The sequence below is a fragment of the Falco peregrinus genome, chromosome 7, assembly GCF_023634155.1.
Source record: "Falco peregrinus isolate bFalPer1 chromosome 7, bFalPer1.pri, whole genome shotgun sequence".
NCBI lineage: Eukaryota > Metazoa > Chordata > Aves > Falconiformes > Falconidae > Falco > Falco peregrinus.
Window position 1 is genome coordinate 84,506,936 of NC_073727.1, and position 25,704 is coordinate 84,532,639.

The 25,704-nt window shown below is 37.6% G+C and overlaps 1 protein-coding gene across 1 annotated transcript in view; it reads right to left on the reverse strand.

The window, feature by feature from the left end:
• The window catches only part of ME1 (malic enzyme 1), a 185,188-nt gene that overhangs the window by 122,677 nt on the left and 36,807 nt on the right, over positions 1-25,704 (reverse strand). Inside the window, exons 2-3 of the mRNA XM_055810717.1 lie at positions 14,647-14,780; positions 8,011-8,160 (exon numbers count right to left, since the gene is read on the reverse strand). Coding sequence (XP_055666692.1) covers positions 8,011-8,160; positions 14,647-14,780 — 284 coding nt within the window. The remainder of the gene's footprint in view (positions 1-8,010; positions 8,161-14,646; positions 14,781-25,704) is intronic.

A 25,704-nucleotide genomic window follows, 5' to 3' on the forward strand; every position in this document is an offset into this window, starting at 1 on the left:
AAACATCATCTGCTGCCAAACATTTTCAAAGTCATGTTTTGAGTAGGGATGGCCTCATTTCCTCCTGTTCACAGCCCAGATGTACTCCCTCCAGAAAAAACACAGCAATGTACCATCAAGAGGTATGAACTTCGGTCTGAAAGCCAGAAATTCCATGCTTGTGATGTGTTTTAGGACAAAGCTTTTATGACCATGATGAAATGCCCCTAGAAGATTACCTGCATAAGAAATCATGTATGCAGCTCATGAGGGTAAGAGGCAGCTAATAATAGGTAAAGCTCCAACTCTGACAAGACTAAATGAAAGAACAGGTCAGAGCCTGACTCCTGCAAATACCATCCCCCTTCCACCAATGCCGCAGGTAATACCTACATGCAAGCACTAAGCACACACAAAAAATAACACCGCATGGAGGAATCATATTTCATAATTCTAGGTCAGGACTATGCCTTCTTAGTTCAGCACAGACTAATCACACACAATTTTATTCTAAGGTGCAATGTTAAGAGGAAAAAAAAAAAATCACACTAAATGGTAAACCCTATTGCCAAAATATTACCAAAAGCCATTAATTTAACACGGTTCATGAGAGACCAGATGACTACATACAAATATAACCTAAAGAATACCCTAATGATTTAAAAAATCAGGACCTAACTTTTTTCATTCAAATATTTATTAGAACAAGGAATTGGCTTAACATTCACAGAGTACTCTAAGTCCAAAATGAGCCCAGCTGACATCTTCTATGCAAGATTCTCACACGTTCCCCTGCAGCAGCATTACTGGCTGCTGACAGACCAAGTTGAATACACCTTGGGCACAATCCAGCCTAGTGTATTTCTAGAAAACACTCTAGGAGAAGAGAGGAATTCAAAACTCCTGTGCTGTGCCAATTCTCCTTTTCCAAATTTTCAGAGCAGGGCAAATGTTATGCTAGGAGAATCTATTAGCCGAGCTGAGGAAGCAACAGCATGCTTAGCTAAGTTTTAGCTTGATGAAGGTAACAGAGCAGATCAGAATCATGCCAAAGAGGAGAATTACTGGGTGTCATGAGATGTCATGGTGCTTGAATTCAGTGGAAAGGCTACACAAAAAATAACAAGACAAAAAGCTGCCTGGAAAGTGTCAACCATTGTACGTTCACAAGACACAAAAGTGAAAATCACAAACCAACACATATTTCAAAAGTGCTGGGTGAGGGGCTGCAACTGCCATTATTGCCAGGTTTTTGAATTCAGTAAAAGACAGATTATATAAATGAGAAGAAATGCTACAACTATGTTAATTCTCTGTCGTGATGTTCAGACTACCTTGCCACTTGAGCCGTGTTGTTAATAAACAGAGCCCACACCAGTGCCTGCTGGAGAATGGAACTCCAACAGGTTATTCTCAAAGAAGCATTTTCCTGTATTTTATGTCTTTATTGCAACACGTTTTGATTTCAGACTGCCCTAATGATCAAACTCTTACAAGAGATCACTTAAAAAAAAACCCACACTGTCTTTTTTTCACTTCCAGATGAAAATTCTATATATTTCTCAGAGAAAAGTTACTAGGAAAAACAACTCTGAAACTATTGTTTTATCTTTTAGTATAATTTCATGTTACACAATAATCAGTTCTCACTAAATGAAGATACAAGGACAATTATCCATAGTAACAATGAGATTAATAAAGTCTCTAAATATATAGGTAACTGTTTTGCTTGGGAAAAACATCTAGATGTGCTGAAAAAATTCTAAGGGGGCAGTTATACTGGTGAATAAATTAGGTCAAATGAATCCAGACCTTCTGGTCTCAATCAAGAAAATGCCACTGATCTGAGGGCGAGACAGACAATCACAAAGAAGCACCAGGAACTGAACTTTCTTGGCTCATGTGATCCAGGAGTACTTGACAAGTTTTTGGCCTCCTGTAAGCCAAACTTGTTTCTGAAGATATTTGGGTGTCAAAGGCATTCAATGGAATTAAGAAAAAGAAAAATCCAGACTCCAGTGAAAGCCTCATTTAAAAACCACCAAAAAATCCCCTATGAAATGTACCACAGGATCAGCCTTGTGCTGGCAAACAGACTGCAACTTCTGTTGTCAAGGTCTAATATTTCATATGTTCTCTCAGAGGAAATAAGTATTTCCTTATTCTCTAATTCATTCTCTTTATAAAAAAGCTGTGGTATCTTGCAGCTGACAATCTCAATATGTAAACATTACTATGTCAACAAAAAAAAAAACGTCACACTTGTAGCACTTGCACTCATTGCCGTGCATACGAACTAGTGTAAATGTAAATGCATACACAATAAATGTAAATAAATACATTCCTTTTGAGGAACAGGAGGGAAGGAACCGATCTCAAATTTGTACGTGCTGAGTCAGTCACACATTTCAGTGCAGGAGGCAATCTGGTACAGTATCAGCACTGGCAAACTGAGTATTTAGCATGATAAATTGCCTCAGTTGGTACTAAAGACTGTTAATAACATTCCAAGTGCTCTCTAGAAGTATCAAAAGAGCTAAACCAAACACATTTTAAAAATGCTTATTAAAAGTAAATTCAAAATGTAATCTGTCTTAGACTGGGGTGAATAAGAGGCCTCTAGATAGGCTATGTCTACTTATCTGTGAGGAAGGAAAACAAGAAAAAAACCACGGAGTTGAAAGAATTATTGCAGAAGAAAACTTCTGTGAGAACAGTTTGCTGAAAAAGATCTGCCTTATATGTTAAAAAAAAAAAATAGACATAACTTCAAAGCTAAGGCTGACATACTTTGCCTTTTAAGAGACTGCATCTGTATCTTCAATCCGCAGCATCAGATTCAATATAGCTGTTTTAAATATGGTTCCTAGTCAGCTTGACAGCATGTGACTGCATCGGGAAGTTATTTCAGAGGAACTTTGCCATGCCTTTGTGGCTGCAACAGTTAGCAGGGCTTGCTCTGTTCACATTCTGTTTGAAATGGCTTTTCCTTCTAGGAATGGAAATACACAAACAGTCACCTAACATTCTGACAACTCCAAAGTCATCAGCATAGCAATACTTGGCAATTTTAACTCCCCTGTCTAAACGCTAAGTTTACACAAGAACCTTAAACTCCTGGGTGTTCTCTATACAATGTAAAAAGTTGATTTTGGATTCTTAGAGGAAATTTCCATTGAGCTTTCCCATATTTATTCTTTTTGGATTAAAGAACTGTTATATTTTAGAAATCCATTTATAGAAACAGATTGTTTCTTGGTAGGTCAGAAAAAGCTGTCATATATGTGCACACACTTTGTGCAACAAGAGTGTTTTACTTTAGGAATCTGTTTTTAAATGGTGGACAGAAACTCTGCACCAAAAAAAGGGACTTAGAGATTCTGCGATAACACTCTTAATGATGGAATGATCACTGCAATAAAAATCACAACTCCATTACATTCCCAGCATAAGCCTTTAAAGCTTTTACCTGTACAGGTCCAAATTCCTTCTCTGACCTACCCCCTGGAGGAGCCTCTTTCTTCCCTCGTCCTCCTTAACGGTTGTGAGGAAGACTGTAGTGGTCTTCTAAGTTATGTTTCTGTAACTATGTGGTGTAGGTAGGTGCATGTTACAGATCTGCTATCAGATCTGTACTGTTTATTTCTAGAATAATGCTCTTATTCATTAAACTGGTGGATTTTAAGCTGAATATTCAGAGTGAGTAATGCAATCTTGAGTTCAGCTTGAATTTTACAAACAAATGTCAATTATTCAGACAAGCTTCAAACCAGTGAGTCAAGTTACTTTGCAGCTGGTTCTCTTGAGAAACATTGCTTAATCAGTCAGCTGGTCAGCCATGAATGTTTATTCTGTAATTGCAAAATACTGCTTCAGGACGAAAAACATCTCGCCTGAGCCACAGTGTCCTTCTGTAACTGTAAGCACATCATGTGAGCCCCTAAAGTCTTCTAAAGACACGTAAGGGAGTCACAGAAGATGATCTCATTTAATGATCCCATGAGACACCTATTTTTTTTTACTCTAATTTCCATTATTCCTTGCCTGAAGACATAACTTGCGAGCCAAGGGCTTCAAAATTACTTCACAATGTAAAGAAATCTAACTGAATATAAAAAGGACTTTACAGATTTAAACTGAATAATAAGACATTGCCTTGCAACTTCCAGTGTGAGAAACGGGAACTGCAGCAATTGTATAATTTTTAACTTATTTACCTATTTAAATAAGTCTGTTTCTAACAGGATTTTTGTTGAACTACATAGTATCAAACATTTTCTGAGCTGTGGGAAGAGACAGTAATAAAAATATTTTGAAATAAAAAATATTCTGAAAGAAAAACCTTCATTGATCAGTAAAGACAGAATTTAGATATGCATCAGCACAAAAGAGATACACACAGTTCCTACAGATAAGACCCTTTTTTTAAGTTATGATGAGATTGAATCTTTTTCCTGAATTGTAACAACAGAAAAAAAAAAAATCAGCTAATAAAACCCACAAGAGCATACAGACCTGGACTACATTTCCTATTTTTTACTTATTTTTTCCTTCCGTATCGTAAATTAAATGCTTATTTTTTCTTCCTTGGAAGAAAGTCACGAAGGGTGCCATTTATGAGGGACAGAATCATAGAATGGTTTGGGTTGGAAGGGACCTTAAAGATCACCCAGCTCCAACCCCCCTGCCATGGGCAGGGACACCTCCCACCAGACCAGGTTGCCCAAAGCCCCGTCCAGCCTGGCCCTGAGCACTCCCAGGGATGGGGCAGCCACAGCTGCTCTGGGCAGCCTGTGCCAGTGTTTTACCACACTCCCAGTAAAGAATTTCTTCCTCATACCTTATCCAAATCTATCCTCTCCCAGTTTAAAGCCATTCCTGCTTGTCCTATGGCACTACATGCCCTTGGTCCGTCTCCAGCTTCCTTGTAGCCTCCTTTAGGTACCGGAAGGATGCTGGTATATAATGCTTAATGCTAATGAGTCACAGTCTAGAATACAATTTCAAACCAAATGAAACTGATTGCTTTGCACAACTGTTTTTGTAATAATTTAGAAAAGTGTTTTCTTAGAAAAAAACAGATCTCTGTAACAGAGTGCAGTGCAAGATCACAAAGTATGGGTATTTCTTAAGCAGCAAAGAATCTGTCAAAAGGGAAACTCTTTACAGTCCTCCTCCAACACCTCTAATGAACACTGGCATCAGCTGGGTGGCGTGGGAAGATGAGAGCAGGTAGTGAGATAACATGAACATAACAGTTGGGAATTTTAGACGGAAGAGTAAACATCCACTTGGCAGATGATATTTTCTTAAGAAAAAAAAAATAGTTATGAGATCCTCATTAGGCAAAAGATGATTGTACACATTTTTCAGCCATCTTTACTTAAATGAGCCATTAAAACATTTATTTGAAAGTAGTGAGGCAATTCAGCAGGACTAGAAATAAAACAGACTTCTATAAATATCTTACGCATCTCCCCAGACAGTCAATCACGTATACAAAGCATACATGTAGTTGGGGAAGCAGCAGACAGATGAATATAGCCCAGGCTGACTTCAGTAGCTCAAGAACACAACTGAATACCAGAAAACACATCAGTTAAAACAAGACTCAGTATTGTTTAAAACATCGTTACTTCATTAGCAGCTCAACTGCAGTAAAAACATAGTGTGAAATACCAAATTATGGAATGTCCTGTAAAGCTATATACTTTTTAAATTAAATGATAAGGGAAAGAAATTACTGAAGTAGTATAATCTGCCTTGAATTTGCGCTTTATCAATAAGGAAATGAACACTTTTTTTGAAGAAAAATCAGACTTCACTCCAGTATTGGTAAATAAAATCATACTTTTAAGAACATACAAATATGAGGGTGCTTAAGGAGCAACTGAATCATCACTCTGTTCAGAATAGCTAAATACATCATCAGAATGGAAGTTCACTATCCATGTGCCAGAATAACAAGCTTTTTAAAGTAGGACAGAGGAAACTCCACGGGGAACACAGAAAGTTAGCACAATATTATTTATATGCACTGGTAGTTTTATACTGCAGTCGTTTGCTGAGTTGAGAAAGTTCAGCTTGCTATTCCAAAGCCTGCACAATTTATGTATTACTGCTATTATGCCTTGCTTTTGAAAGATTTTTATATCATATTTGAAACTAAAAGGAAAATAAAATGTAAACTTGTTATGTCACACATTAATGATTCAAACAAATCTATAAAATTTTAAACTCTACTAAATTCTCTTTAGAGGAGAGGCTAAAGAGTGGCTTAGTTGCACAGTGCAGAACTCAGAAGTTCTTGTTTCCCAGTATATCTGTACTAACTGCATGTTTATAGTGTAATTTGTTTCAAGTTAACTATACGGATCCATAAATTTATTGGTGACAGCAATGTCAGCTAGGATTTTAGTCTTAATAACTAGAGGAGAAATATTTAGGGCATCTTTTCAAGTCATCTGCAGACAAAAATTCCACCAAATAAATAAAACCCAAACAAACCCAAAACAAAATGCAAACGGTTGAAATATTTCCTCTCCCTGTCCCTACCTCCCAAATTGTTTTTTTTTGCCCATGTCCTGAGTATGCTTAGGATCAGACCAAAGAATGGAGTTCAGGAGTCTGAAAATCTCTAAAGGGGACTGGTGGGTTGTTCCAATTGCTGTGCAAGCTGTGCCTCACCAGTTGCAGACTGACACTCAGCTCAACTGCTGTCTAATTTAACAGGTTTTTTTTTTCTCCACAGATCCTCCGCTGGTCTGGGGAGAAAGTGAAAGGTCCATACGTTGGCAGAGGTGCTCCTTGTGCAGTATCTTGTACAGCAATGGATATCAAAACAAGGGGCAATGAGACCAGCCTAGGCAAAGCCTTCATTTCCAGACGGACTCAGCACTTCCTGGAAGGCCAATAAAATCACCATGGTGGTAAATACTGAGGGGAAAAAAGGAGATGCCTTCTCTTGCTAGGGGAGGCACCTAAAAGCCACAGATCATTAAACAGGTTTAAGTAAGCATTCTTGAGGTCTTTTTGAACTTTTCAATGTGTATAGATGTGGGAATTCTGCAGTTGGCCAGATGGTCCTGACTCATTCTGTCAGTCACAAGGCCAAAATGATTTTTATGTTAACAACAACAAAACCTTGAAACTGTAAGTCTTCTCCCTCAAATACCTCCTGCTGAAGAATTTGTGAGCAGTCATTTGTTCCCTTTAAACTTGCAAGCTTCTTATTTTCAGTCAATGCCTTGACTGTAAAAAACTTATTTGTGTTAAAACAGCTATGCACATACAGCCCATTTATCTTTTCCTTTGCCAGAAAATCGTACAGAAGGCTCCAAAGTCTTGTTCCAGAGTTTGCACTTGAAGGCACTGCTATACACAAGGTTCTCAGACAGCAACCGCCATAAATCTGAAATTCTGTGGGGTGATGTTCAAGGGAAGAGTGAAACAGAAGCATCTATCCTTCTTTCACACCACTTCCTCATGACTCTATAAATACAGATATTGTATACGGAATAAAAGCACTCCAGTGCTTTCCTGATTATTGATTGTTTTTAAGAAGCCTGTAGGTACAATATAACACATCCTTAGTTTGTATACATATTATTTTTATATATATATGTATATAATACCTATAAAATAGATATTTAATAGATAGAAGTATTTATATATACATACACACACACACAGAGGTAAAAGTCTATGCTCTTTAGGCTGATAATACAAACCCAAGACCTAAGGATCCATTCTTCTGTGGTCTTGCAACATGCAGACCTTGCAACGTTTAGTATTCTAAAAAGTCAGTTAACGAGATTAATAACGTACTCATGTATTGATACAATGAAAACAACAGTTTTCCTTCTTAATGCAATACAAAATATGGTTTAACGCAGACCAAAAGAGTAGTTTGAATTATCTCAGTTATTGTAGTTTTGGCTTACATTCAGCTGTGTTAGAAAACCCCTGCAGAAACCTGCCAAGAGGAAAATAAGATACAATTACTTTTATTTGAAGTATAAACTTACATACCTTGGCCTCCGAAATGCTAAACCATATTGTTGGCAAGCCAGTCCAACAGTGGGAGTATAAACAATAGGCATGAACCTTTCAATGTCAGAAGTCAGCACTTTATAGAAAAGCTTCTCATTTCGATCCTGAAGACTCATTAGTAGAATATATCTGTGGAGAATTACATATAATTAGACAGACATCAAGTAAACATATAAAGTAAATTCAGGAACACAAAGGTGTTTAGGTAAGTAATTAAAGCTACATGTATTCTATAGCAGCCTCTTTCTTGCTAGGAGTATTTAAACTCCTCCTTGTCTTAATAGCACAAAGGGTTCGGATACAAAGGACAACAAACTAGTTAAGGCAGAGAGAAGCTGAAACCATCACAAAGTTGACAGATTCCATGTACTCAGGAAGCTAATCTCTCACAGGTATAAAACACTATGCTGCAATTGAGTATTTGGTCTGTCAGAATCTAATCCATACATATCAGTTGTTCCACTTGAAATGAGACCATCATTAAATAAAACTTAATTATGTTTACTCTCTTGCCCCCAAAAATTGAAGCAAAAATGTTAGCTTTTTCTGCTCTTGCCTTGATAGAAATTTCGCTTAAATCCAGACTAATACTTCAAATAAATATTTCACCTGAATACTGTAGGAAAAAGCTTTCAAAAACAAACCTTTAGTCCCTGAAGTCTATGTAATGAAATCTGCAATGTTTTATCTCTAAATGGAAGTCAATTTTTGATTGCATTTGAATAAGTGTTATATTTATTTACAAAGAAAACCAATGAGAAGAAAAAAATATCAGAAAAATGACAGTAAAAAATAGTTCATGTTAAACTTGATCTACTTTTGACTACCATCACTCTCATACTGAATAAATCCGCTACTGCTCCAAGGTTCCATCCGGGAGGCCAAATTTCAGTGCTGGGTATGACACATGAGGTGAGTCTATGAGTGACTTCAGGTTATACTAGCTCACACTGGTATGACTCTGGTCACTTTGTGAACACTTAATATTTAGAAATTTGATGATCCTAAACCTCACCTCTTTATTCACTAGCTTTAGTAAGGTGAAGTATTACTTCTAAAATTAAGTAGTCTTCTATACCAATAGGCTTACATAAAAACTAACAGTTTATGCATACAATTTACATAGGTTGTTGGTTTTTTTTATTTACAAAGGATTACTAATTTCTTATATTTAAAAAGTTTAATATGCCCATCATTTTATTACATATGTTGAGGGAATGTACACAACACAGTCATTCCAAAAACCTGGAGGTCTGTGTATTTTATTATTCACATGAACTTTCCTTCAGCATACTCATCACATGTGCCGATAAAATCTGATTCATACTTTAGGAAGATACAAATATAGTCAGGTGATTATGTAACGAAGAACAGTTTAGCAAATCCACATTCGTTACTTGATATCCCTGTATATCAGGGAAGCATTTATTTCACAATTCGCTATATAAACCTTTAACAAGCACTATAAGCAAGGCTACTGCAGCCGGCTTGGCAGCTGGCGACTGTAATGAGGTGACAGAAGTAAGGCAAAAGAGTGTCCCTTCCCTTGTGTCACTAAGGGTACTTTAGACCCTAAGGAGATCTAGAAAAGATCTAGATGGGGGTTTATTTTCTTATTTGCATTTATCATGCCACTTTTATATTCAGGATATTGCAAAGATAATAACTGTGTACTACTTATACTTTCAAATATGACATACTTGGCCAGCCATATCCAAATCAACCTAAGTAATATTATAAAGTGAAAAATACTTATAGAGAAGTATTTTTGACCAGAAGGCTACTTTTCAGAAGTAGATATAAAAGAGCTCTTCTTTCTCGGCACAGTAACTTGCTTAGGGGTATCAACTTTCTCAAAAATTCTTTAAGAGGAAAACCAAAAACGCTTGATCCTCAATGTGGTGTTGGTTGTCATGCATTAGACAAGTATGCATCTTTAGCAACATCCAAGTAATCTACACAACCAAAAGCACTGTGTTTTTAAAATAAATATATTTAAAATGCAGTATTTAATGGAGTCGTTTACTGAAGCCCACATTTAATTGAAAACAAGCAATAAAACACTAAGAACAATCATTTGTGCTATAAAAGGGAAAAAAATATTATCTATCCTCAGAGAAGGAGTCTTGAACAAAGATTTCAGGAAAGAGTTTCAGAGGATGAAAACCAAGGTCTGGAAGTAAGACAGAGGGGATGGCCAAGCATTCACACTTCAGTATGTCAGTTTTCCCCTTGCCTTCACTTCACCTATGCTAGTCTGCTGTTATGAAGGGAATGAAATACAGTGGCAACAGAAGGATATAAACCAAATATTATCCAAAACCCAAAAGAAAACTGACATAACTACCAGAAAATTACTAATGATTTCTTGAGATAACTGGCCCTACTATCACTGGCATGCATTTTACAAGGAAAATGGAAGGGTAAAAAAACCCACAACCAAACCTCGAGTTTGTTTGCTCTTATCTTGCAAAACATGAGAGCAAACAATGAAAGTGGGAGAAAACACTATTATTTTTAACCTGCGTAAGATACTTAGCTCCATTACTTTGCATCATCAGTATCTATATAGAAATGCTACTAAAGACATTTGTAATATAATGTATAAAGAACTGAAAAAAAGCCAACAAAGTAACACTGTATTCTCTGGAAAAGTGATATGATGGAACCTCTCCTAATGTTCACACATCCAGTATAACACTTCACCAGTGTGACTCTGAAGAAAGAAAAGCCCAGACAGAAGATGTGTCAGGGGCAACGATTTCAATGTCAATACAAAGCAAGAAGAAAGACAATTAAGAACATACAGGGGAGAAAAAAAAAAAAAAAAAAAGATTACTTGCAGAAGCCATTACATCTTTTCCAAATTAAGTTAGAGGAATAGATCTCCTGTTACTGGTTTCCTTTTTGCCAGGCATACTGGGCAATATATTTGCTGCTGTTTCACATTCATTTTGTGTACAAACTCTTGGTATTTCAGAATGCAGCAATTCCATGCTGAAAGTCAGCAAGGGAGTTTCAGCGGTGCCAAAACATAGCATGCCATGGTACTGTCAGCTTGGCTTGATGGATTTACACACATCCTCTTTCCAATCAAAACCAGAGCAAGCTACAATCCTGCCAGTGCAAGATGCTCTCATACACAGCATTAATGTTTCATCAGACTATACCCTTCTGTCTAAGGTACTTAACAGCTTCCACCTCTGCAATATTCAAATGCTTGTACTCAATCTTCTGTATTTGGACATAAACCATGCAGGTATACACACGATAGCAAATTTGAGCTCTACAAGGAAAACAACAGCTTCCCTTCATCTCTTTTCAATCACTGCACCTATGGGAGTGAAGACTATGCCAGATGCATACTGGAAAAAAAAAATTCTAGAATTAGTATATTTACATTCAGTAGAAGGCAACACCTGCACGCTTTTAGGCAAGGTTGTCCTTCAGCACCTGCCTGTACAGGGAGCGCTTGAGATTTCCTTTCAAGTTCCAGTTAAAATAGTCAATGTCTTCTGGCATTCTCCATCAGTGAAGGCATTCAAGGAGTAACTGCGGTAGGATCGCAGTCACTCTTCCCTTTAAAATGCTTTGATACAAATGTAAATACAGGGACCAGAGTTCACATATTTCCTTGAAGGACTGAGCTCACACATGTAATGCACATGTTCTCAGAGCAGGGTCTCTACTGACATACCACAATAAAATTGTCAGACACCTGACTTACCAACACAGCTGCAAATAACATTTCAATGTGCACGTTTTTCCATGCTCAATTCACACAAGCATTTTATCTCTGCAACGGAGCCCAAGATGCAACCATTGATAGGCTTAAAAGGAAGCATCTTCTGCGTGCTGATGTTACCAAGTCTTTCAATCAGTGGTCTTAAATATAAACTTACCCATGTAATGAACAAATGATTTTATTTTGCTAAAAAATGGAGAAAACACCACAGCAATATAATGCCCCACTAATATGAGAGGCAAATGTTTTTTTATCACAACGTGGCATGACATGAATAGTCAATCTTGGCCTGCTAGGTGTTCACATAGAATACAAATATGACTTCTTAAAGAAACAGTTTCATTTGAGGGGGACTTGTGGATTTATACAAATTTAATTGTTTAAGGACCAGCCTGATTTCATTTACACAAATCTGCACTGATCAAAGATTACCTCTTATTTTTTAACTGCTGTGGACCTGCATCACACAATCATAGACTGGCTAAGGCTGAAAGTGACCTTTGGAGTTCCCACACCCAATCCCCTGCTCAAAGCAGTCAACGAGAGCAGGTTGTCCAGGAGCATGTTCACTCAGGATTTTAATATCTCCAAGGTTGGAGACTCCATCCCAGCTCACCCTGCATTATAAATGCAGCCACACAGTTTATTCAGACTAAAATTATGGCTGGAGCAAAAATTATGGTTGAGAAAACCCCACTGCTACACGCCACAGAATAAGACTGGTAAATAAACATAGCTTTTAATTTTTTTTTTCTTTTGTTAATTAATAAATTCTTAATTGAAGTATTTTGACTAGTGATCACACAGTAAGAACAACTAACTTTTCATAGTTTCAAGTTATTCCTATGAACCAAAGACTTACTAGTTTTCTCAGCCAAAGTACATCACTAAACCCTATTAACAACAACACATTTGCACTGCAAAGCTGCACAGTAAAATATAACCTTTATACCAAAAAAAGACGTTATACTAAAAACTGGCTTTATGGTATAAAATGGCAAGCTAAAGCCTAATGCTCAAGACACACGGATGTAATATGTTTATGTTTGTACTTCTGTTTTAAGAATGTCTGGTCACAGAAGAAGGAAATAAATTTCTTCCATACCGAACTATTTATCTGGAAAAGAGAAAGTGCAAAAGAACACTCATAGGTAGGAAATAATGGTATTGAGGTTTTGTTTAATTAATTACATACAGTCATTAAGCTTAAAAGGGACAGATTTTGGGGGAAAAAAAGCACCTGAAGCAAATGGCTTCTGGAAAGCCTTTTTATTTACATTTCTTTCTAAACATAGTTATATTTATTTATACTTGTGTATTATTTGTGTCTATCATACATGCATTAAGTGTACTCAAAAAAAAAAGGTTTTTTTTCCTTCCCCACCCTCAAGACAGACAGATTTTTCTTTCCTTTCTTTTAACATGATAAAGCAAGTTTTCTGCAAAGTATTCCCACAATACTCAGAGACAGTTATTTTTATTTGATGAGTCCCAGTGCAATCAAAACTTCAGTATACGGTGTTTTATTGTGGTTCAAATCAAGCTTTTCATACTCTGTCATTTAAAACTGACAGATTACTTCTTTTTTTCCTTTCCTGCAGGAATTCCTAATTTTAGTGAAAAGCCATTTAAATATCCACTTTTTTTTTTCCTAAAACAATATTTAATTAATATTTTGGAAATACTGCTGCTCTCCTCTTGAATTTCACATAGCTAGACTAGTAACTTTCAATCTTGAAGTATTGAGAAATACAAGTCATTTTCTCCTATGACCTGAAGTAAGAGCAAAACTTCTTTGCTAGTTAAGAAAAACAAAATAATGGGGTAAAAGGCCTTTTTTTTTTTTTTTTTCCCCTTGCTTTTAAGTTACAGGTAGAAAGAAATTCCAGCAATTCAAGTAGAATCAAACAACTGAAACAGCCTTAAAGTTTTAAATGCCCTGAAACACATGAAATGACAAACTGTATCATGAAGGGAATACTTCAAGGCAGAAGTAAGGAGGAGATGAGGACAGAAGGACAGAGACTGTTTTCTCCTATGGTAATGTCAATGCTTGGTGGGGTCTCCATGAGATTTTACGCTTTGCTACATGCAAGGACTCAGACTAAAACATTCCAGCCTGGGAAGCTACTACTCTTGTGCTAACTGATAATGCCCTCCCTGAGAGCATTTAGAACAGATAACACAGTCATGAGCTCTTCACTTACAAGGAAGGCTGTGCTCATCCTATCCTGCCTCCCTAAAAAACAAAGATTGTGGCAACTTTAAATTATAGAAAAGCCTTGCTACCAACAGACAGGTATCTGAAAGCCATGTTATTACATACAAATAACAAGACAACCCACAACAGAGAAAAAAGCAAGGCATGGGGGTAAAAATAAAGTAGTAGCATCCTAGGGCCTATAAAACACTGAGGGGGGAAAAACCCAACTATCAGAGTATTCATAAATGTTTAAAGCCCTCCACAGCTTTTTTCTTTAAAAAAAATCAAACACAACAACACTATAGTACATACAGATTTTATATATTTGTTTTAATGCATATGTATCTATATGCATGTAAAAACGTTAGTGACTATTAGTTTCACTAAAACTTTAGAGTTCATTTGCTTCTGATGACCTTTGTATCATTTAGTTATTGAAATAATAAGTTCATGTGAACGGCACTGGAATATTGCAATTTAAAATTGGGAGTTGATTTTCTGAAGAAAGCATTCTAGCAAAAAAGTATGTATTTAGCTTAATGATTCCCAGCCATCAACCACCACAGCTTGAAAAAAAACCCACAACATTTCGTCTGTACTACCATAAAAAAAGAAAAAAGGGATTATGGTTTGATAACTGGGGTAAAGTTTCATAGCCATACTTTACCGGTCTAGGTCAGATGTCAGTCTTTCAAAATTCTTCAGAATACCATAAACCTGGGCATCTTGACCAAGAAAGCAAGGTGGCAATAATCCATGGATATTCAACTGTTGTCTCTCCTCCAAGGTAAAAGCCATGCCCTGAAAAATAGAAAAATAAAAAACATTTTTTATACATATATATGAGACACGTCCCTTTTAAGAAAATTCTGCAGCAAAATAAAGGACAGGTAAGGTCAGCATTCGAAAACGTAATTATTAAACAGAATTAGTAATTATGCAATGATTTTGGAAAAAGTTTTTATTGAGTCATAAGAGAACAGGCCCGTACAGTACAATAACTCCAGCCCAGCACAGAATATGTTAAGGACCTCTGACACTGCAGGACTATTACCAGTAAAAATATTAAGTTACAGCTGAAGAAGACAGCAGCAGTATATTCTCACTTACTCATTTGTTTGGCCACTTTCTAAACACAAAGCATGGATAATATTCATTTTCAGTGTAAACATTATGCTTTTGGTATCTGGAAAATTTTCAAGACCATTAGTATATCTCAGACGTTCATGTGAATTTTCAACAGAACTCTGTGATACAATATAGTCATGTCTATCATTTTATAGTCAAAAAGCCTGATTGAGCACCTACTGAAGTCAGTCAACAGAAACATGGCCATAGCAATGCAAACTTGTTTTTCAAATTCAAATTCCATTACAGTAAGAAAAACCTATACAGACTGACTGGATTTCCTTTACTGCATTCAGAAAGGACATGTAAAAGTATTTAGTATGTTACATGGGCAGTCACAGAATGCTCAACACTTACATGCAGCTTGTGGATTGACAGAGACTGCCAAACAGCTGCTTTTTAATAAGGTCTGTCTAAAATATCTTCGGAAATTACCCAAGCTATTGTAAGAAGCAGATGCCTTTACAGCAGAAACATGACCATGGGTTTAGCACACCAGTATCGAACAGCCTGACTGCTGATTTTTTGTTTTGCTGTGGCAACTACAGCCAGGCAGGACTGACGGATAGCATCAGACCTTTGATAGTTTTAGGGGATATAAAGAATGTCAGAGGAGTTTCTTCCATATGCGACTTATGAAATCTAAACATTGGCTTCACACTAGAGCCACTGGTTGGTGGCTTGACACACATTACAGCTCTCCTTTAGCATCGCCCTGCACTGCTTCTATGGTAGAATCCGTACTGGCAGATCTGTCTTCGAGGTCTCTCTTAGGTTAACACCAAAAATGTCTATAATCTTTGCAACATGGTTATCACGTAGCTTAAACATATTCAAAAGTTAATGTACTAGAGATTAGATAGCATTCATTACTCTGTCAAGAAGATATACATATGTGTGTGTATACACATATGTAGACAAGCCATTACACACTTACCTGACATTCAACACCTACTGTACCACTATATACAAAGTACATTGTTTTTTATGAAAAAATATCTGAGAAAACACCTTGGGCAATATGAAAGAGGAAAAAATGGCAATGGGAATGTTCCTGCATTTACTCTCCTGTGGAAAATGAATACTACTAAGATACTTTCACAACTACCTCTATAAATATACTTCTAAAATTTCTTTGTTTGTGCTACCATCAGAATTAGCTAGGTCAACAAGTGATAGGAAAACCTAGGTAAAGAAAAAGCACAAATATAAAACGCATCCTTCAGTGTACATTTGCACTACTCTTGCCTTTTCCAGAGAACAAATTCACGATCCCTTACACAACGCCATTACTGCCCTTCACACACCACCTAGTGAGTGATACAACATGATAAATACATACCAGCTAGTTTGATTACCTGGACAGGCGTCTTTTCTATTTTCAGAAATAGTCACCTCACAGGGCTCATTCTTAAGAACAAAAGAATACTACAAAACCTTCCTGTCTTTTATTACTCTACACTTCATATACCATTCTTAATCTAAATAAATTTCAAGTGGTTATGTCATTGTTGCTTGGAAAAAAGTAGGAAAAAACAAACGCTTAAGGCAACCCCACCACACTGTCTGCACTAAAACGTCATTAATCAAGTTATTACCCTAAAGTGAAATGATGACCCAAAAAAAGGAAAAGAAAAATTTCATAATGAACATTTCACAGAACATCAAACATTTCCAGAACATGCTTCCCCCACACATAGACATGGAGGGAAACCAAGTTTAATAAAGGTCAGTAACTGTTTTGCTATAGTTTTCCATGCACTCAAGATTTCAAAGGTTTCCAACAGCATACACAAACCCTGTCTTTTCTTGACCCTCCATGAATTTTCTGTGGCCAGATACGTAACGAGTGTCTTCAGCTGCTATCACATCTTGAAAAGACCATGGAGGAAGAGACAGTCAACACTCCTCAGGAGTTTATTCAAAGTTGATCCCTCTTATCTCCGGTAGACTCTTCTTGGCTTTAAAAAAACACACATAAAAGCTATGCACGCGTGCTTACATGCACATACACTTCAGCATGAGTTCCAAATGGCTGGACTTTTGGGAGCTGCGTAGTTTTAGTGGATTTCTCAGTGCTGGCAATGAAGTGGCAATCCAATTATTCTCTGCATCTCTCCCCTGTTACTACTAGTTAAATTTTCTGAAAGAATAACATTCACAAAGGTCTGTGTTTTCCTTCACTTTAGGAATAAGATATGTACTTTAATTACCACGATAAAGTTGCCCCTCTTACTGGAAAATAAATTTTATTTAGACACTGGAAAAGTTGATGCATCTTGCCAAGTGCCTTTCTAAAAAAGCACTTTGTCTTGGAATAGCATGTTTTCCACATATTGCTACAGCTTCTACAGTAAATGTTAATTTCTTTTGGACATTACTACAAAAATGCAGCACCCATCTATACCTCCTGCTATACCTGGTTTGAAAATTCTCCACTTGCACAGTCTTATTTGGCACATGTATTATGAATTTTTCAAATTTCTCAGATGGAATGTTAGTTCCTTTCCCCCCCTCACATACCATACACATTCTCAAAAGAATTATCATGAAAACATACCACCTGATGATATAATAAAAGACGGCCATTTTATGAAATATGCGTATGCTATTTCATCTGCTTACAATAGAAAGAGCTCAGCTACATAAATTTGATGGTTTATGTCTAGATTTCTTCCACTAACTTCTCAGATTCTCGCTTCTACGTCAGAATTCTTGGTTTTCTCCTGTTTCAAGTGCCGTTTCCCAGGCATCCAGCAGAGAGGGCTCTAGGTCCAGCTTGGTTTACACACTCCTTTCTCTTCCCGAGAGCCGCACTTTGTGCTCACCTGGACGGGACACACTTCCACCATCTAAAGTCCTCCCCAGTTGTAGCAAGAGCCGTGGGCATTCTTATTTTTCACTCTGAATTACAAATAAGTTGTCCAAGAAGAACAACGGTGTGACAATCTAAAAGCAGCACAAGGGCATGAGACCACAACCATAAATATTAACCTCTGCCTAAATCGTTTTGATATATTCACTGCTCTATGCCATCAAAAGATAACATATCCAACATAGAAATTAAAAGTATAGTTATTATTAAGCCTCCCATGTAGGGGGTTGCAGTTCTTCAATGGTTGTGTTTATATGCTCCTTTATATGCTCTGGTTTTGGTAAAATCAAGTTGTTCTTCAAACCCTCATCATCCTCTTTTCTCACAAACTTTTTGGTCAAGCTGTTGGGTTGGGGTTTTTTATTGTTCCTTAGACACAAATTCCCTCTTGCATTCTCAATTGTGCAGAAAGCTCTTTGAGTCTGTTTTTTCCATTTTCATTTTCAAGAAGTTTGACTCACTGCAAACGCATTTAATTCTGAATCCGTCTCTCCGTTTGTAATGTTGTGAAGTTTTCTAATTGTAGCAGTGATTGCTATTACTGCAGATTACTCAGTAGTCTTTCATTATTTAATCTCTACAGGTTTATCAGCTCAGCTCTTAACTATATATTGTCTGCCCAGCCTCTCTTTTTTCCCCCCAAACCCCTCAACTACAAGATTGTTTTATTGTGACATATATACGTGTTCAGTTGCAGTACTGAAAAGCCATAAAACAGAATAAACAGCACAACATCATCTTGTATCAGATAGCTTTTTGCACTGGCTTTCAATTGAATTCTCTGGCAGTGTTTGAGAAAACAGAGAGCACGTTCAAAATATTTCAAGAGCTGTTTCAGCCTATGTTCAGACAAGTCTTACCCCTTAACGCAAATCAGATTGCATTGACATAGTTTTTGTTTAGATAGCATATCTGAAGCTCATCTAATTGCTAAGTTTATAAAGACTTCTTAAGAAAAAAAGACAGTGCACTAAAGTAATGTGTGTATCCTGTTTGCACACTAACAAGATTCAGCTTCACTAAAGGAGCCAGAACCATCTCCAAACAGTATTCATTGCAGGGATCCTCCCCCAGTTTCTTTCAGGACTTAGCCCTCTTTTGTTTCAGTAGGCCAAAATTTCTGGTTTTAGAAACTCCTACTCATTTAGGAAAAAAAACTTATTTCCTTCTCTTGGCCTCACTGCAGGTATGCCGCAAAGCCATTAGGTTGACAGCATGCAGAAAGAGCCACATCCAAGGTTCTCTGACTCAGTGACTCTCTCCTCAGCCTCTGGTAGGAGAAGATCAAGACCCGTAAAACTCCAGGTCATCCCTGGAACTAAGGAAACAATCATCAACACCAACATCCAAACTCAAGCGCCCACGTATATATTTGAGCTGACTGTGTCTGTGGAGGGGGGAGGGAAGAAATGAAGAGCAAGGTAAAAAGGTATAGCAAGGAGGTATATCTAGAAGTACCATCTATTCTACAAGAAAGAGATCTTTTGGATTGCTGTTCTAAGGTATTACTAAAGAAAAATCACACTCTCTGAAGTATTTTGGGAACAACAGGCAAGCAGGTTCATCATTGTCTCAGAGTCCATCAAAGAGTAAAAAACCTCTCCATTAAAAAACTCATTCTATGTATCTAAATCATAAAAGTAACCCTGAGCAGAGTAAAAGAGGTCAGGGAGCACTCTGCCAGGCAAAGCTCAGAGAAAATCCCACAGCTTCCTGAAATACAAGTCTGCTCAAGAGCTGAACCAATTCTTTGAACCAATGGACTTGTAGAACCCTACATTTCCATATTCTTAAAAAAAAAAAAAAAAAAAAAAAAAAAAAAGGAAATGCAAACAAGATGAATGCTCTTGGCTAAAAGACCAAAAACATTTTCTGGTTACTGGAGAAGAGGTTTTTTCCCCCAAGATGTGTCAAATGACAAATCAGTAGTTGCCAGTCGCATATCACCTCTTACCGCTCACACCATTTTACGCACAAGGCTTCAGGAGAAATTCAACTGCAGAACTAGACACAGTCCTTAGGAAAGCATGATCTTTGATATGCATAACTAGTACTGTTAAGGAAGAATCCAAGTCAAAATTAAGAAAACAATTTTCTTTTGCTTTATTTTAAGGAAAATCTCTTAGGCTGAGGAAGCAACAAAATGTATGTATAGTCCTGCTAGGTATAAGCTACTTAAAGAGTTTCAGGCACCCAAAATATCATAAGCCCCCTTAAGAACAGAATATTAAAAAAAAGCCAAACCCCAAAAAAACCCCAGAATACAACCGTGCAAAATTTTACATGTTCAAAGAATTTTTTATAAAATCTCTATAAAAATATAGCGCACATGATTTATCAAGTGCTATAAGCTACATTTAAGAGTTTAATGATCTGCACATCCAATTGAGATTTTATATAATTAGTATTTTTAACAAACCACCTTAAAAACAGGCAAAAATCACATTTTACAATCATTTGCCTTCCATTTCGCGTTTTTATTATCTGAACATGACTTCAGAGAAACCATACAAATACTTTAAATACTACATGCCCAACGCTCATTTCAAGGCACAATACCCCAGGAAATAGTTAGAATAACTAATCTGAGCGCACTCTGTGTAATAAACTCATTCTGCTGAAAACAAATGTGGTTCATGGCAAGGCACTGGGCTTGGAGCATTACATGTGGCTAAAGATGTTAGTGTTAGTTCTCTACCCATTCTTGTCATGACTGACAAAAAATATTATAAGCACAGGCGAGACTAATGCAGCTATCTGCGTGAACATCTCTTCTGCAGCCAGCACTTTAGGCCAGACTAGTCACACAAAGCATCCCTGCAGGTAAGGAGAGGGGAGTAATTTTTTTAACAGTGCAAATTCACACATAATTTTCTGTCACCAAGGGTCTTCTTTCGGACCTGAGGAAAAATTTAGCTCTGCAAACCAACAATTTACATTAACTCAGAGCTTCACATGCCTTCTTAGGAATGATTTGTTGTAAAAACTATATGCAAAATACGGCCTTGAATAGCAGAATCCAATTTTGATGATAAAAAATCAGGATTATTAAAATTTTAGAGACAAAAAGTCTCTTTTAAATGGTACTCTTGAAGACAAGGGAGAAAGATGACAAGTACAATTACAAGTTGGTAAGAAGAAAGGGTATGATCAGCAACAGAAAGTTACCACAGTTTGAAGATGTGTAGCCTTGAGTTAAGAAATGAAAACTGAATATGAAAACGCAAACCTTCTGTTGTAACCCTCTGGTAACCCACACAGAAAAAAGCTCAATGAATTTTCAGAAGCAAAGATTAGCAACCATTTGCAATGAAATCTTGTTTAAGATACTCTCAGACTGCAAGTAGAAAAGTCACTGATGAGACAGAACTGCCATTTAAAAAAAAAAAAAAAAAACACTACAGTAGTTTTTTCCCCAAAACGATGCTCAGATCCCCACATGGGCATTTAGTGGGGCACATCGATCAGTTATGGATTCTGCATTTTGGATTAAGGTTTAAAAATGGTGATTAGCAATCCACTCACTTCTTAGGCAGAGGAACTGTGGGTTTGTTGTCTTTACACAGTACCTAGCACACAGGTACCTTGGCCCAGAGCCGAGATCCCTAAAACAGCAGCGAATCCTGCTACCAAGTGCCTGCACTGGAGCTTGGAAAGGCCAGGCACATACAGGTAACCACCCTGGCTGGCAGGGGGAAGGAGAAAGTCAGAAAAGGAGGACTGGTGAAGTGCAAACTGCAGAACCCAGTTTAGATAAAGGACTTGTGAACAGGCATGCATCAGGACTTGTGAGACTGCAAGACACACTGAAGGTAAATAAAAATAATAATAAAAAAAAAAAGTTGTATAGTTGATGGGCACAGCACTGACTGTATAAGCAAAGAAGGAACTGTCCTAGTTTCAACTATAAAATACCAAAAGGCAGAGGTTCTGGTTTATGCATATTTTTTAAACACAGCTTTTTAACAAGTATTTAAGTTGAAGAACTACATTCTGCCATTTGGCATTTATAATTTCAAGGCTGTTTTTCCAGAGTTGTGATTTATCTGCTGCAGCCTGTTGAATGCACAATTTTTTTGCAGTTTTCAGGAAAGCTGAGAGATCTGAAGTATATTCACAGCTCAATTCTAGGTCCATACGATTTTCAAAAGCCAACTTAAAAAGTCAACAGGGGAAACTGAAACAAAAGTCAAAACCAGCTTCCAACAAATAAAGGACAAATAAATACAGTAGCTAATAAACACATCCAGGGACTTATGACTCAAAACTGATGCAGATGGCCAGAAGGAAATCAGACTTCTCTTGGCAAATTCATCATGGGAATGTGTGGGCAGCTTGGCAGCCTTGCAGTGAGCTGATAGAGTGATTGCATACAAGCATGATTCAGACCAGCACATCAGAAATGACTCATCATAGCATTTCTAATTTAGCAGCCTTCCTTTAACCTACTGTAAGCAATTATCTGAGTAAGTAAGCAAACCTATTTTAAGTAACTTTTTGTATATATGTTTTATTATACATATACGCAGTAAAATCTTTTTGCATTGCACAATCCCTCCTCACGTTAAGTCTGTGAAGGCTGTATTACACAAACAGCAGACAATAACAAGCTGAACAAGTCACAAGTAAAACAAGTCACCCAGATAATGATATATAAAAATATATCACATGCTGTAGTATAATGTAGGATGGGACTGAATCTAGTTAGACACTAAATTAGGTGTTCATACGCAATGTAGGTAGCTATCCCTTCCATGATAAATATAGAGTATTTAGTACTGATTAAAATAAAAAGCCTAAAGATCCAGCTCACCCTAGAATAGTTACCTTGTAGTCAGTAATTCCAACTGCTCCAATGACTATACCGACTATAGATCAAATCCAGATTTGTACACATAGGCACCTGCTGTCAGCTGAGAGGCTGGAAGGTGCTGGAGAAATCAACACTGAATAGCTCGTTATGGCAATGATATCAGCTATAAATCAGCTGCATGGGAGACTTGCACAGCAACAGATGAAAGCCAGGCACAACACTCCTCTGTATCTCAAAGGGCACTAGATGCTTACATGTGGACTGCTGCATCAAGCCCCGATTGTCCTTTTGATGCCTCAATCCACACGTCCCATTAAAAATCATCTTACCCTGAATCCTTCATATTATTACAGGAATTTTTAATCTAAAAGCAACCAAAAAAATGCAAAAAACTAGAGCTGCATTTGTACGCTGGTTGTCTTAAAAGCATATTTCACATAATTTTAAAGACATAAAATTATCTACAAAGTACATGTAAGGGGACAGAAACGCCCAGCACCAACCTCCCAAACCTGTACGTCTTACAGCACCTGCAGCTGAAATGGTTAAGATGCTCAGGGAGAGCTGTGTTAGAGCAAGATCTGCAGAGGTGCCTAGCCTCCCGCTTCTCAGGTGAGAGTAACAATCCCACAGTTTAGCAAGCATGAGCTGGTGTGAACGTGCTGCTCCATAGGCCCCCTTGTCCGTGGATAGAAAGTACCTTCCAGAACACAGGAGGCAACACTGTGCCCGCCGAGAGGCAGCATGTGAAGCCTCCCAAGATCTGCTGAGCTCCAGAGACAGGTCATGCTGCTCACTCCACAAGAGCTGAAAAACTCCTCACACCCAGAGTCGTCAGCTGTGCACGAGGACCCCAGCACACGCTCCCCTCAAACCGCGCAACTCAGACCACATCCAGGGGGTGGCTGCTGCATCCAGACAAGGACTGTGGAGAGATACCTGATGAAACCAGGGGCCCCGAGGGACTCTCTGAACACCCAGCTCAAAGGCGCATCAGTACAAGCCCCTGGGGCTGCCCTCCCCAGGGCTGCTGCTCCCACCCGGGGGCTACAATGAACATGTGCATGAGCGAACTGCAAGCTGGCTCAACTGGCAGTTATCTGTAGTAGCTTGATTCTGTCAGTAACAACAGCTAAATTAATAACAGACTTACTAAACCACGCTGGTTGTGATCTGTACCTCCCCTGACTCAGTCCCCTAGCAGGGACATCGCGCCTGGGCAGAGAGACCCGTCTCAGCTCTCTTGGTTGCTGCTTGCAGACAAGACCAAACAGCAGTGTGAAACACAGCTTAAACTGTAGAGCCAAAGCTGAACAAATATTCAGAGGGTTTTTTTCGTCCATGGCTATTTCTGAGCCATTTTTATTAGTTTAAAACTCCCTTGGGATGTGTTGACCCTGCAAGAGGCCTACTTAGGAAAGCTCTGGCTATGGGAACTATTTGGAAGGAGACAACAGCAGTTTACAACATCGCTTTCCAATTTGTTGAACATATTTTTATGACAGATGACAATTTTCAACACAGTTTACCTATGCTATAGATTAAAAACACTTCAGAGCTCTAATCCCTTGGATGACTCATAGTAGCAAAATTAATCTTGTTAATTACTGCCTTCATCAATCTTGTCCGTCTTCTACAGATGTATCAATGTGCAGCTGCATTTTTCAAATTAGAAATTATGGCCACAGGAATTAAAAATTCCATGCATGACAGTGATCTTGTTTTTAAATAAAAAAATCACTAAGTTTTACCCAACCGTATCTGAAATTCTACTTAACAAGTTAATTCACATGTATAGTAGATGCTGTGAGTCAGTAGTGGTATAACTCTAATCAAGGATGCCTGCAATGCTGCCAGTGGAATAACTAACATGGAATCTCTATTTCTGAGTGAATTTTAGACAAGCATAGTATCAGCTGATGTGAATATGTTGCTAACCAGAATGATTCCAAATAAAATGCCAAATAAAAGCTAACTGCAATAATTTTATAAAGTACAGTCTCCAAGTATGCAGTCTCCAATGCACAATATTTACATTTGAAAAATCAGATATTGAGATATGATTTTCATGTAGGTAGAAGAGGAATTTCAATGGCTGCCAAAAATTCCATCTGTCTAAAATAAGTACTTAACCAAATACAGGTTAGTAAGCTGTGAAATCCTGAGGGGACTTCATAACCTGATATGCTTAACAGATTTTATTGTTGCCTTTCAGAGACTGAACAGATTACCAACTACCGTATTCTGGGCTTGTGATAAAACTGAGCAACAAATTTCTCTTCCCTAGCATGATAAATAACACAAATATTTTAAATAAATAAAAACTATAACACAGAATTGCTTAGAGGATGGCAGAGGCCAATCTCAATGCTAAGGTCCTCGCTTCTAGCACTGCAATGGTATAAATGAAACCTAAAGAAACAGTCCAAGATAATGCAACACAAATGGACGTGAGCAGAAAGAAATGGCAGAAGGCACCTTTCTGCAGAACGACTGCAAAGAAGGTGCAAACTTGAGGCTTGTTTGTGGGCAATTAAAAAAAAAAAAAAAGAAAAAGCATCTTCTACATTATGACAACTCAAAAAAGTAAATCTTTCCTCTGATGAGCTGGCTACTAAGTGCCTACTTGGCTTGCAGTTGCTGATACACAGATGCCTGACATCTATGTTTTCCTTCTCTCCCAGTTTCATCCTGGGTAGGTGCTTTTCTTGACCCATAGCTGCTCCTACCCATGTGGTCCTCAAGCTGAAAGATGACTACATGGCAACAGCTCCTTCCACACCTTTAACAGTACCAGCATCATCAGCTTGGGAGGATTCTCCCTACTGCACCGATGTGGTGACAGGGAGACTGGCCAACCTGATGAAACTTGAAGATTTGACCCAAGAGCCAAGGGTACTGAATTGTGC